This window comes from Thermobia domestica, chromosome 7 (assembly GCF_964235325.1).
Source record: "Thermobia domestica chromosome 7, izTheDome1.hap1.1, whole genome shotgun sequence".
Classification (NCBI taxonomy): domain Eukaryota; kingdom Metazoa; phylum Arthropoda; class Insecta; order Zygentoma; family Lepismatidae; genus Thermobia; species Thermobia domestica.
The window spans coordinates 165,780,599-165,794,264 of record NC_137460.1 but is presented as its reverse complement, the minus strand read 5'-3'; the positions used below and the strand labels follow the sequence as shown (position 1 = coordinate 165,794,264).

At 34.6% G+C, this 13,666-nt stretch overlaps 1 protein-coding gene across 12 annotated transcripts in view; it reads right to left on the bottom strand.

The window, feature by feature from the left end:
* exd (PBX homeobox extradenticle) overlaps positions 1–13,666 on the bottom strand; it is a 1,150,921-nt gene that overhangs the window by 312,177 nt on the left and 825,078 nt on the right. For all 12 annotated transcript variants that reach the window (XM_081765552.1, XM_081765556.1, XM_081765551.1 and 9 more), the window contains one exon: positions 9,461–9,651. In XM_081765552.1, the coding sequence (XP_081621678.1) occupies positions 9,461–9,651 (191 nt within the window). The remainder of the gene's footprint in view (positions 1–9,460; positions 9,652–13,666) is intronic.

The following is a 13,666-nucleotide window of genomic DNA, read 5'->3' as shown; positions in this document are numbered from 1 at the left end:
ACATTGAAGCCGGAAGTTGTAGTGGATTTCTATCAGTTTTTGTAGTGAGTTAGTGACAGAGATATAATGTATTCTTGGGGCATTTAATCGATTACAAGAAAACCGTCTCTCTCTATTAGTGTTCTTGCTGTACAGCGATCAACATTAAAAACTGAAATTGATATTTTTTTTTTACCACTTTCGGTTTGAATATCTGCTCCAAAAACGAACTCTCTTTCTGACTTTTGACCCTCTACATTCTAACCAAATTTGATGATTACTCGGGTAGTTTTAGAGACTCTTGTTCTCCCGGATAAAGAAGTTTTGGTAAACCAAACTCTTTAATTAATATTAGAAGCACACACAATATTAGAGCACATTCCCTCTCTTAAAGAAAGAAAAGAAAAGCAACTTTTAGTTCTGCATTGACCATATTTGCAAACTACTACATATCTTAACTATGGCAGATGTTTTTAATTAGCATAGAAACAACTCATTTCTTTCGATCAGTTTGATGCAGCTTTCCACCTCTTCTTTATCCTGAACCACACTTCAGTTCATCGTGCTTTTTTCTTTCCTACGTCTTTTATTATTTGCTAGGTATATTTCAATCGTGGGCTCTCCTTCTGCAATTCTCTCCATAATTCAGCGTGTGATTCCTCTGTTTCATACTGTGCCTGATCATCCGATCTCTTCTTTTCGAGATTTCCTCGTTGGCTGCATGGTTCGGATCTCACGTTTAGCTGAGGTTTGGGCCTCATAGCTGAAAGGATCGCTAAACTCTAATCCAATCGAATCTTTAGTATGAGTAGTTTCACAATTAGGCGAAAATTGTAGGTCACTTATTAAAATCTGTTTTTCTATGTGTAGTGTATGTTTTCTACAGGATAGAGAATTTACCTTGATATGCCCTTGTAACTTTTGAACTAGCAGATAAAAACACTGAAATTCCATACTATGCAAATATCGAGCGGGCTACACTGACATACACTACAATACCAACAGATTAAATGTTGTTAACACAATACACAGCGTGTTAATTAACTAGACCGAAAAGTGAAAATAGGTCATTCCTCACATCAAAACAAGGGAAAAAAGAAGAAGAAGCTCATATGGACCTGTGGTTACAAGTGCATAGTGTCAGAGTTACGGCTGTCCAAAATCGAGGAAAATTAATTTTGGTGGCGAATATCTCCGAAACTGTTAGCCATTTGAGCTGAGGCGGCATGTTATTTCTTAGACTTGTAATCTGTTCTATCTAAAATTGCAAGATTCCAAATCATTCAGTGGCTGCGCAAGGAATCTCACACAAGAAGTGGGAAATTCCGGATATTCCGTTAGAAAAGATGGATCCTATTCATGACAGATGGAACGACGTCTCAATAGTAGCAAAAAGTCGTTGACAAGACAATTCATATTTTGAACAAGATGGTGATTTTTTTTTTTTTTTTTTTTTTTTTACCGTGTTGTGCGTGGTTCCGTAACTACAACAGGGACTGAATATAGTGGATAGAATGAAACTAAATCATTACGACTGCGGAATCATGACCCACAATGATGACCTGTATGCTAAAGGAGACAAACATTAATAATACTTAATGGTTTTGGAAGAATTGCTGCAAAGAGAATTTGCAAGCAAATGGGAGTATGCACACACAAAAAACTTATACAATGTTCATCACAAACTCACTTGGCCGTGGATTTCAAGTGGAACCCTTACGATATAAGTGCACACTTCTAGTCAGTTACCTTGAATCCCTCCTCCTCCCCCCTCACATAGCGCACAACAGATTGTTGACAATGTATGGGAGGTGATGATGTAAAACTAATAATACAGAAGGAGCGAAAAGTAGTATCTCGAGAAAAATTGGTAACTTAACCTTCCACATTTGTTCTAAACAAATTAACACTCCATAGTGTTCTCTCTTAGGCTAAAGAAGGCAAATGAGTAAAGAAAATTGTCTTCCATGTACCTGTGGGGGTTACCCCCATTAAACCCTCATATACTTGATAGATTGCAACCCCAAACAAGAAGGAAAAAGTATCACATTTCATCAAAATCGGTTGAGTTTTACAAGAGTTATTGTGGAACAGACACGCTCGCTTCGCGCACACACACAAATAAATATTTTATATATATATATATATATATATATATATATATATATATATATATATATATATATATATATATATATATATATATATATATATATATATATATATATATAAATCCTTTTCATGAAAACCGACAGCAAGCTAAAAAGGTAAGCTACAAAACAAGAGAAGTATATTTTTAAAAAAGTGACGTAACACTGTCCTGCACTTACTTCTATTCCACTACTATGCCTCCCAGTGGGACAGAACTCGTGTGGCACAAGCATTAGCACGTCGGCTAATTGTGAGTGCTCAGTGGTTCCACTCAATTCTAGCTGAAAGCCACACTTACAGTTCAATTACAGGCATCTTTTACAGCCTAATAACAAACAGTAACCAAAATACATGCCCTTCTCTTCCTCATATACGTACGTATATAGAGCAGTTGTATTTTTTCCTTTCTTTCGAACCTCTGGCTTTAAATTAGATAGAATTCTGACCTTCCTACTCATCCCTTTTTACAACTGAATGCGATTTCATTCTCCAACGTGAAAACATTTGTTGTCCTGTGTAATAAAGCTCAATTAGTTTCACAATGTCGCGGTAAGCTAATCCTATTTATTTTGGCGTAGATTTGTGCAAAAACAAAATTAAAACTAACGGGGCTCTTAGCTTTCTACACCAAATTTCTGAATATACTAATGTAATATAAACCGTAGACAGCTAAGAGCACCGTTAGTTTTAATGTTGCTTGTACTGTCTTACTTTAATTTCTATCACACGAAATTAATCAATTCGCTTATTCAACATTTAATGACGATGAAGAAATACTTTCGTTACAATTAAATTTATCTGAACACAGTTTTTGAAACTACACACCTATTGATTATTTTAGTTTATTTGCAGTCTAATTACGAAATTAGTCTACTACCAGGAAGAGCAAAGTAATATGACAGTTCGCTTCAATATCAAGGTTTGAAACTCATATAATCGTATTCAGACAAATTTTAGAATATTCGTTCGTCGAAAATCCAGGGATAATATTAACTCTAAAGCTTTCGTGCATCATCTTCACCTCCATTGACATATTTTCAATTGTCTCCTATACCGCAGATTCTTTCTCCATGTTCGGAAAAGCGCTTTCTTGAGATAAATAGAGAGAGAGAGAGAGAAAAGAAAACTTATTTTAAACTAGACCGATAGACTTCAATTCTTTCTTTCCCTCCAGGATTTCGGAATCCATTTCTTCCGTACATTTTTTGGTTCGTTTTTATGCGTGGCACAATTATTATATATCCTTGTCAATATAAGTTCCTCAAAGGAGTGAGAAGCGCGTGTGATTAACAGAAGGGTTCACAGTTAAAGTGAGGTTTTATCAGGAATCTAGTCTTACACGGGATGTACTTGAACCTGAACCCACAAAGTGGGGGTGATTTATATATTTCCTGAAAGCTTGGATCAAGGTAAGATCTAAACCGGTTAACGAAATTGGGGAGGTCTCAAGCATTCCGCTTGAGGGCAGCACGTTACTCATTTTTATTAACACCTTTTAGCGTGTTTTAAAATCCGCTGCAACTCCGAAAAATCTGGAACGGTGAGACAGATATGACAACAGAAAAACATGTCGTTCATCATTTCAAAAGTACAACGTATCAAAGTAAAATAAATTGTCCCAGGGTCTCCGGCAGGGTCCCAGATGGGATCCAACGCAAAATTTTTAAATGGAAAGGGGGGTCAACTTGCATATCGTATGAAATTTGTGTTAAATAAAAGAAGATAAATCAAGTCGCGACTCTCTACGATATGACTGTGCACAATAGCGGTAGTTCAAAATATCAACACAATCTTCATTGCAAAGTCTATGGCCACTCGTATGTATCTGAAACAAAAACGCGGATATGTCGTTATTTCAAAAGTATAATGATTCAAAGTAAAAAAAAAAAAAAAAATGTTCCAGGGTCCCTCGCAGGATCCCAGACGGGGTCAAAATCAAAATGTTGAAATAGGAAGGGGTTCAAATTGAGTATCGTATGAAAGCTTATGTTAGGTGAAAGAAGAGGAAATAAGTCTCGACTATTGATGAAAGAGTCTTTTGCTACTCCTATTAATCTCAAACGGTGAGACAGATATAAAAACAAAACAAAACAAAACAAAAACTAGAATGTATCAAAGGAAAAAAGAAATATCCCAGTTTAAACTGCAGGATCCCAGACGGGGTCCAACTCAAAAGTTTCAAGTGCCAAGGGGGCTAAAGAAGCACATCATGTGAAAGCTCGAGTTGAATGATACAGAATCGGACATTGGATAAGTCTCGACCGTCGATAAGCATTGCAAAATGGCACGAGTCATTTCCTTTGATACATTCTAGTTTTTGTCTTGTTTTGTTTTGTTTTTGCACCTGTCTCACCGTTTTTAGATTAATAGTAGTGGCAATAGATTTTTTCATCAAGAGTAGAGATTTGTTTTCTCTTCTTTCACCTAACATAAGCTTTCATACGATACTCAATTTGAACCACTTTCCATTTCAACATTTTGAGTTGGACCCCGTCTGCGACCCTGGAACATTTTTTTTTATTTATTTTTTTTTAACTTTGAATAATTATACGTTTGAAATAATGACATACCCGCGTTTTTGTTTCTACACGTATTACATCGTTTCAGATTCATACGCGTGGCCATAGACTTTGCAATGAAGATTGTGTTGATATTTTGAACCACCGCTATTTTGCACAGGCTTATCGTAAAGAGTCGCGACTTGATTTATCTTGTATAATGAATATTATTATACATATTCTGTGTTAAGTGTTGTGTTCATTTCTCTTCGTTACTCTTTTATTTATTATATTAGTATTGTAATAAATAAGTATAGTGTTATTTAATCCAGTGTGTTTTCGTTGTGTGTGTGTGAATGATGTTTGTGTGCGTCCCGGTCTGGATGACCGTCTGATCGACCGTGAGGTTTTCGAGACGAGACATCCGAACATCTCGGCGCCTAATGCTCACCTCATCATTGAGACCGACGAGCGATTTGGAAACAATTTGTAACAACTTCTTGGAGAGGGCCTTCATCGTTCTATCCAGGTAAGTTCAGGTCTCAGAAGAATACTTATTGGTAGGACCACGAACAGCGACCTGAACACTGAGCGGTTACAAGATCACAGATTTAAAAAAAAAAAAAAAAAAAAAAATCATTCGAATAAAATTATTTTAATTTAAATCAATCAACCTTGCTTGCAATACTGTATGAAACGCACATAAAGTATTTGAAAATCCGGTGAATATTCGGACCCAAGAGGGACGGAATTACGAAATTCTGAAGTCTTCATAACGAGGAACTGTATAATTTAAATCATTTATCAACATCATGACGGATTATTCTACTTGCTATGCTAAGATCGTTAGGTGGCTCAGGTAGGTAATGTAGACAGAACGTTTTCAAAGAAAGCAGGAATGCTTTTAAATTTTAACTGGAAACCCAATTCGAAAACGACATTAGGTGCTTATGCGAGAACAATATTACGATGGATCTTGCAGAAATAGGAACGCAAAGTAGAAAGTGGATCCACCTGGCTAAGGACAGAAGCCAACAGAGATTTTGTGAATGTGACATTGAACCTTCGGGTTCCATTGGCTATAAACTGAGTGATTTAGTTTGCAGTTACTATTATTATTATTATTATTATTATTATTATTATTATTATTATTATTATTATTATTATTATTATTATTATTATTATTATTATTACTTATTGTCCTACGTTTGATTCCCTTTGAGAAAGAATTGAGATCTGAACGTATTATGGTGGTTTGGATTCAACCTTAAACTCTTAAGTCCACGTCTTTTACAGCCTCAGTAGTGAAAAAGGAGGCTGAACTTCAACAACTTACTTGGACAAACCATACGATGAATGCCAATCAAGGACATGCGATTAAAAATAGAATATAGCCATCCACACTTTTTCTAGCTAATGTTATTAAGAGTATTTGTACTTGACTCATAAGCGACTTTGCTCATTAAGTCTTAGTCTTCGTATGACTCATTTGGAAATTGTCAGACTATGTAAGTTGTCTGTAGGCAATATACGTTGACTTAATTACACAAAATCTTTCGTCGTCTTAACGCGATTTCCACTTCTACCAATTACATATCAATCATCACTATAACAACCACCTGCATCCGGAGGTATGTGGAGAAACACCGCGCTCGTGGGTTTTCTCGGGGTTCTCCCGTTTCCTCCCACTTTCTTCATTCCATCATTTCATTCGTTTCTCATCATCACCGTCTCCTTTAGCCTAACCGGCATAATCGTGGGACGTAAAACTGAAGATTTCATTTAATTTCATTTCCGAAGGTATGTGATAAAAACCTAACTTTAAAATTATTCACACTGTTCGTTAACACTTATACAGGAATCAGAAATGCACTAAGAACACACGTTTGGAAACGCATGCAGTGTCCTAAACAATCTCGTACAAAGCAACATATCAAGGCTTCATACTACAGTTCGTGAAGAAAGTTACTACGTTCTCAGAGTTCTCTTATTTCGCATCTCAGTCGTATATATCTAAACACATCTCACTTCCTATTCCCTTAACACACAAAACGTTCCAAAAGGCACGCCTGCAGAAGATTTGTGTTGCAAACACTTTCATCAAATTTAATTTGAGCCTAAGTTCTGACACTCTAATGCAATTAGAGTTAGCTTGGAAAAGGAACTGTAAAAGTGGTGTTGAGGGGAAAGAAGGAAGCGCCTCATGTGAAAAATTCCCGCATTTATCTGGAGCGCGCCTTCGAGGGCCATCACACGTCACAACTCCACATCATGGTACACCAAATAGACTAGAAACGCTACCAAGAAAAAAACGAAAAGGGAGTTTCAGAAGAACACGTTTGTTAAATGACAGACCTAAACCGCTCTAAATCACAAATCCTAATGAGTGTCTCGGTAGTGATCTTAACAAAGACATATCCCATTCTACATCAAACTACTGTAGCTGTACTGACGTATTGGGAAAATGTCTATATTGACGGATAAACGTATTTTGACAAGAAAAGAAGACAATCCTAATTAGCTAGATCATTTGGCCACTGATCATAACTATCGAGAAATAATGTCTGCTTCACTTCAAATTCATAAACTCGAAATTTCTATTATTATAAAACCAATTTTAGTTTTAAGCATCACTTGGTACGCATTTATTTATTAGTTTCCACATTCATTTCACTTCTAACATGTTACTTCTACTCCTCTTCTCCCATATGTTAACATTTCACTTATTTAATATAAGCTTTTATCCACAAAGCCTTTGGCTCGTCCGGAAATAACCTGCACGCTAGCGACGTCTCTTAGCGTAAGGAGGCAATGCGGGTAGCGGCAACTATTAGCTTGCCTGAACCATTAGAAACTAGCGTGAGTGACATACTGAGACGACCTGGGATTACAATAATTAGGAATAGCTAAAAATGTTCTTCTACATGTTTATGCATCCCTTAATTCTGTAATATTTTGAAGTTTGCATATTAGCGTTACTTAGAGACTGATATGCTTTTGCATTATAAATACAATCGCCTGCAACTGAATGCAGTTTTCAAAAGGCGCATTTCTGAAAAGGTATGTTTTCAACACGAAAACTAGACGAATTTGTTGTCGAAAGGTGTCTCTGGTAAAATCTATATTTTATATTAAAAAAAAAAAAAAAAATGTGTACAATCAAGATTAAATTAATATATCACAATCACATGTTTAGTTCGTATCTATTAAATATAAAACAGTAAATTTTACGCCAAACCAATTAGTATACAGCTGCTTAAAATTAAGATTTTCATTCATTAATGAGCTCATATATTTTCATTTAGGTAATATGCGGCACCTTTGTGGGAAGTACTTTTGTTTCCATACTAAATGAATCGTTCCTAAAATTTCTAATATTTAGATTGTCTAATACAGTGGTTTTCAATGTAATTCCTATCACAATACCCATTTAATCACATCCTCTTGCCAGCGACCGTCTTATAATTTCTCGTTTGTATTACAAATAAGCGTGTGTGGGATTTTTAATATACCTATTGTAGAGATCTCACGATATCCATTTATTAATATAATAGTAGAAACCATTTCTTGTATATAATGGATACAGTACCATCCAATAAGCGAATGGATTAAAACCAGATTTGGTCAGTTCATTCATATTACAAATATCGAATCCGGTCCGTCATACTGTTTCAAAAATGGAGGCCATTTGAAAATTTTAATACTTCGTAATTCCCTTAATTTTGGGTCATATGATAAAAAAAATTAAAGTGATTTCTAATCTTTGTTAGAAAAAAAACTTTGAAAGTTGTCACGGAAATTATAGTATTTTAATTTTCAAAAGGCCGTCACTTTGTCACCTCATATGATTGTGAATTTCGTACATTCTTGTGTATGTGTTCAGTATCACGAAAAACTTAAAAGCCACTTCTTTACATTTAAAATTTACGAAACAAATAAAACCCCACACCAAAAATACACCTTCATTGCGGCCAGTTTGATAGAAAAAATACTATTCGCTCACACACACATACGTGTTCAATTCAGCAAAGAACAACAAAGGATCATAAACAAAATCAATCCATTTTATTGCAGACAAAATAATTTGTCCACTGTTGATTTATCAACAAACGCAACACAGCTATTGCGGATCAGAGATTTCAATTTTAATTGTATTTCAATATGGAGGTTTTGTTGCCTTTGTATTTTTCTGGTATTTCAATATGCAGTCCTCATTAGTTTCATATCGTACCTCTTTCATTTAAATTGATTCTTAAACAACACTGCATCTGTTGAAAATGTTTAGTAGATTGTAATTTTTGTTGTTCTTAACAGTATGTATAAAAATAAAAATATGCCTATCAAAACAAAATTCAAAATATTTAAAAATATTTTGCTGCATTAGATTCTGATTATATTTCTGACTTCCACTTATCTTCGCGACCCTTTAGGTGTCGCGACCTCCAGGTTGAGAAACATTGGTCTAATAAATTCCTCGGGCTTCCTTCGTGAATTCAATTTGTGCACACACTTCAAACTCAATGACAATGGACAATCAATGTTCCAGCATAACTCCGAAATGTTTGAAATTGTATTTATCTTGACAACTTGGCAATTTCAGTGACTGAAATTGATTAATTACGATTCAATTGCTTGGTTCTTGACATAGGCTACATTTTAGCTTACAGAAGCAACCGCAGATACACTTTGAATGCTCGGGTAACATCAACAGCAATTCTGCAAATACTGCATATAGAAAAGCAATTTCTACTTTTACTCAATTTCTAGGCTATACACTAAATGTTAAGCACAATAAATAACATCTAAACAAACATATTAAGGAACTCTGTTACCTGGCATCCAGAAACCTGGACCTGAGGATCATCACCGCTTCGCACGTACTTTGCTTCAGTTGCATCTGGATGGATGAAAACTTCTTGTGAATAATTTGAACCATTCGTTCAATTTCCTTCGGAGTAATAGGTCGTGTTCGAGACTGCTCCCGAAGTAAGTTCATCACATGAGTTGTAAATTCGTTACACGCCTTAAAAGAAAGAAAAATAAAAAATAACGTAGTATGGGAGACTTCAATTTTTTGATCGGCACGTACAGTTTCAGTTATGGGAAAATAATAATAATAATAATAATAATAATAATAATAATAATAATAATAATAATAATAATAATAATAATAATAATAATAATAATAATTATTATTATTATTATTATTAATTATTATTATTATTATTAAACTAAAGAACGGAGATGGATTAATGTTTGTTGTTTGATTTAGTTTCGTAATGTCTAGAAGTCTCTTCGAGAATAGTTTAGGAAGAAACTTATTTCATGGCAACTGCAGCCTAGTCAAGAGTTCCTAGAACATCGCAATACATAGCTTTTGTGTATGCAGGAGACAGAGATGCAGCGAATTTTTTTGTTGGAAGTTTATTTAAGTGGGTATGCTCAGTGCAAGTGCACTAGGACACAAATGCTACCTAGTTTAATTTGTAACAGACTACTTTCGAACGCCATCACACACATTGAAAATAAACTGAAATCTTTCAGTTTAAAGTCTCGTGATTATGCCCTTAGGCTAAGGGAGACAGATGATTATAGCAAGTGAATGATGATGGAACAGATGGTAAAATGAGAATATGGGAGGACACAGAAATACTCCGAAAATAATTCACAGACACTATGTTGTCCATCACAAATTACGTGACCGCAGATCGACAAAGGGACACACACCTATTGAGAATAACAAGGAAATCAACTGAAATTTCCGTATAGGAATTTCAAAAATTCCAATAAAATTAAGTATATTTATTAAGTGTAAAGGTACGAAGATTGGAAATGTTAGATTTTACCGGAATATACGTACCGTTGTGCGATGGCAAAAGTTCGAAAACACAGTATAAATATTACAAACAAAGGTTGATACTATCAGGATTTACTGATCTAATCTGGTAAATATTAAATCTATGCTAGCAGAATATCCATTCTTTGCACGGGGAGAATACTTTCATGTTGGACATAAAGTACTAATGGAGGCTGAATTTGGACTTAAATGGCATCAGTGTCGCTGTTCGTCTCAGCGATCGTTAAAACTACGAATTGTGAGCTCATATCAGTCATTTTCGATCATTTTTACATCTCCACTTCCCCCTTAAATCAAAATTCAGCCCTTTATGTCTGAAATGAAACTTATTCTCCCCATGCAAAAAACGGGTATTCTGTACTACCTATCTATTAAAATGCTACAATAGCAATAAAAGCGCCTGACTTTCAACCTATAACTTTAGATTTCAAACCTTTCATTTACGGTTACTTGTGATTTCACGTTTAACAAAGACATATATTTTAAAGTATGTGTACTTTACAAACAATTATTTAAATAGATCATTTTCATGAATTATTGTTCTTATTTAAATTATTGTTCAAAGCCTTTGTATTTTAATAAGCATTTTCCAAAAGCAATGCAAATGATTTGTGCTGCCATCTTTGGAGTTCTTTTAAATTTTATGTTTGTGGACGTTTATATGTTTGTGGTCAATCATTTCGACAATGAGATCTCGGAAACTACAGGCTCTAGAAAGATGACGTTTATACTGCTCGACTGCAAATTTTATGTAGATTGCCCAGTTCTAACTGAATATTTAAAAAAAAAACATGGCAATTATTTATTATAATTTTACGGGTTGAAATTAGAAAAAAAACTAAAGCATCATATCCTACACATTATACATTCCAACTCAATATAATTGTATATGGGGATGTCATACCACTCAGGCGTGTTTCATGGCCAAATAATAATGAAAAATGAACGATAACCATTTCTCCATTATTGTTTGGAGTGTTTCGTCCAATTAACACCATATATATCACTGACTTTATAATTTATTGTATGTGTAATGCATTTGCTTATTACATACTGTATGCAACAAGAAAGAAAACACTGATCATACATGAATTAAAAACTCCAACCGGAAGTAGGCTCAAATCTTGCAAACGGTGCAAGATATTGAAAAAGTAATCGAAAAAAATCTCCCCTTCATGGTATCTCTTCCCAATTTTTATCAAGAGGTCTTTCACTTGTGTCTGTAAACGGACATTTACAGATGTGATGAATAAGGAGATTCACGCTTATATGTGAATGATGCGCAGTGTAGAGAGCGTAGGTTTAGCTAGTTATATATTATTTATATTATTTTTGTACAACTCTTCTCACTACGAAATTTTCCAATATTCTATGTCCACAATATTTTTAGTCTAAACTTAACAACACAATAGGAAAATCTAGCAAATCCTAAAACTTTTACACTAATGAAAACAGCAAAACAAAATGAAAAACAAACAAATGGAAAATATTTGAATGAACATAAAATGGTAACATTAAATAAAAATATAATGGAATAAATATATTCTTACAGTAGGAATACTTCTTCCAGTTCTCTGCCTTTGGGTATGGTACCCTGTATTGAGGCGACATTGCCTCTTACAACTGCCATTCTTATTTTTTGTATGAGGAAGGTGCTTCCTCTGTCATCGCTAGATAACTGCGTGACCCGTCTGCCTATTTCTTTTATAAAAAAAAAATACCTTCTCTGCCCCATAATGTCGGGTGTCAGAAAATCCAACCGCAAACTTCGGGAAAAGCTGTCATAAGAATCAACCAAAAAACCTCAGTAAACATTTGTCCTACAACGTGTTGTTTCAGTAGTACAGGGTGTCCAATATACAAAGCAATCCTGAGTTTGGGATAGTAGAACTTTTGAACCTGAAGCGATACACAAATATTGGTAATACCAAAATGAAACCTTGTTCATACATATATTTTTAAACTAGTGTACTTCAATCGTTGGTTCCTAGAAACCACACAGTGCTGCCAGATGTAACCGAAGTTTTTTTTTTTTTTTTTTTTTTTTTGCGAAACACGTAAATTGACTCATAACTCATACATATGGATGTTCTGTCGTTAATTTTCAAATTGTTTAGTTGGAGTAGCTTGGAAACTACGGATCAGAAAAAAAGAATTTTTCATTTACACCGATAGCTAATCAGATAAGATCGCTGTAAAGTGTACTAGGGAAATCGCAGTTTTTGTAGATTAACACTCTGAATTGCCAACACTGCTGATGTTTCAGTACATTAAAAGGTGTTAAGGATCTGTTTACATTATGATATTCCTGGAAACAGCGAAAAAGAAACTTTCAAATTATCATGATAAAAGTTTTACTTACATGCATCCGGCAACACTGCTATTAATTTCCATGGAGCTATTTAAAGCAAGACTTATACGAGAACAATCCTCAACTATACAAGATTTGGAAACGAACATTCGCAGTGCCATTGAGAACATTAACACTTCTACCTTTCGTAAAATTGCTGCCAAGATGGTGAAACGTGCGAACCAGTGTCTGAATCAAAACAGGGTGTACTTCCAGCATCTGCTGTAGAGCTGATAAGTCATTTCGTGATAGCAGTGTTGCCGGGTGCATGCAAGTAAAAGTTTTATAATGATAATTTCAAAATTTCTTTTTCGTTGTTTGCAGGAATTGCATAACGTAGACAAATCCTTAACATACCTTTTGATGCACTGAAACATCAGCAGTGTTGGCAATTCAGAGTGTTAATTTATGAAAACTACGATTTCCCTAGTTTTCCCTTACAGAAGCCTCATCAGGTTGGTTATCGGTGTAAATGAATTTTTTTTTCTGATAAATAATTTCCAAGCTACTCCAACTAAACAAACTGAAAATTAACGACAGCACATCCATACGTATGAGTTATGAGTCAATTTACGTGTTTTACCAAAAAAAAAAATACACCTTCGGTTACATCTGGCAACACTGTGTTGCTCCTAATGTACTTAAATCGATGTTTCCTAATTTAAAAATACATGCATGAACAAAGCTTCATTTTGGTATAACCATTATTTGTATATCGCTTCAGGTTCAAAAGTTCTAGTATCCCAAACTCCGGGTTGCATTGTATATTGGACACCCTGTATAAGGTGCCGAAAGTTTGGAAAAATGAGCTTCAGAGGAGTATATTTCAAA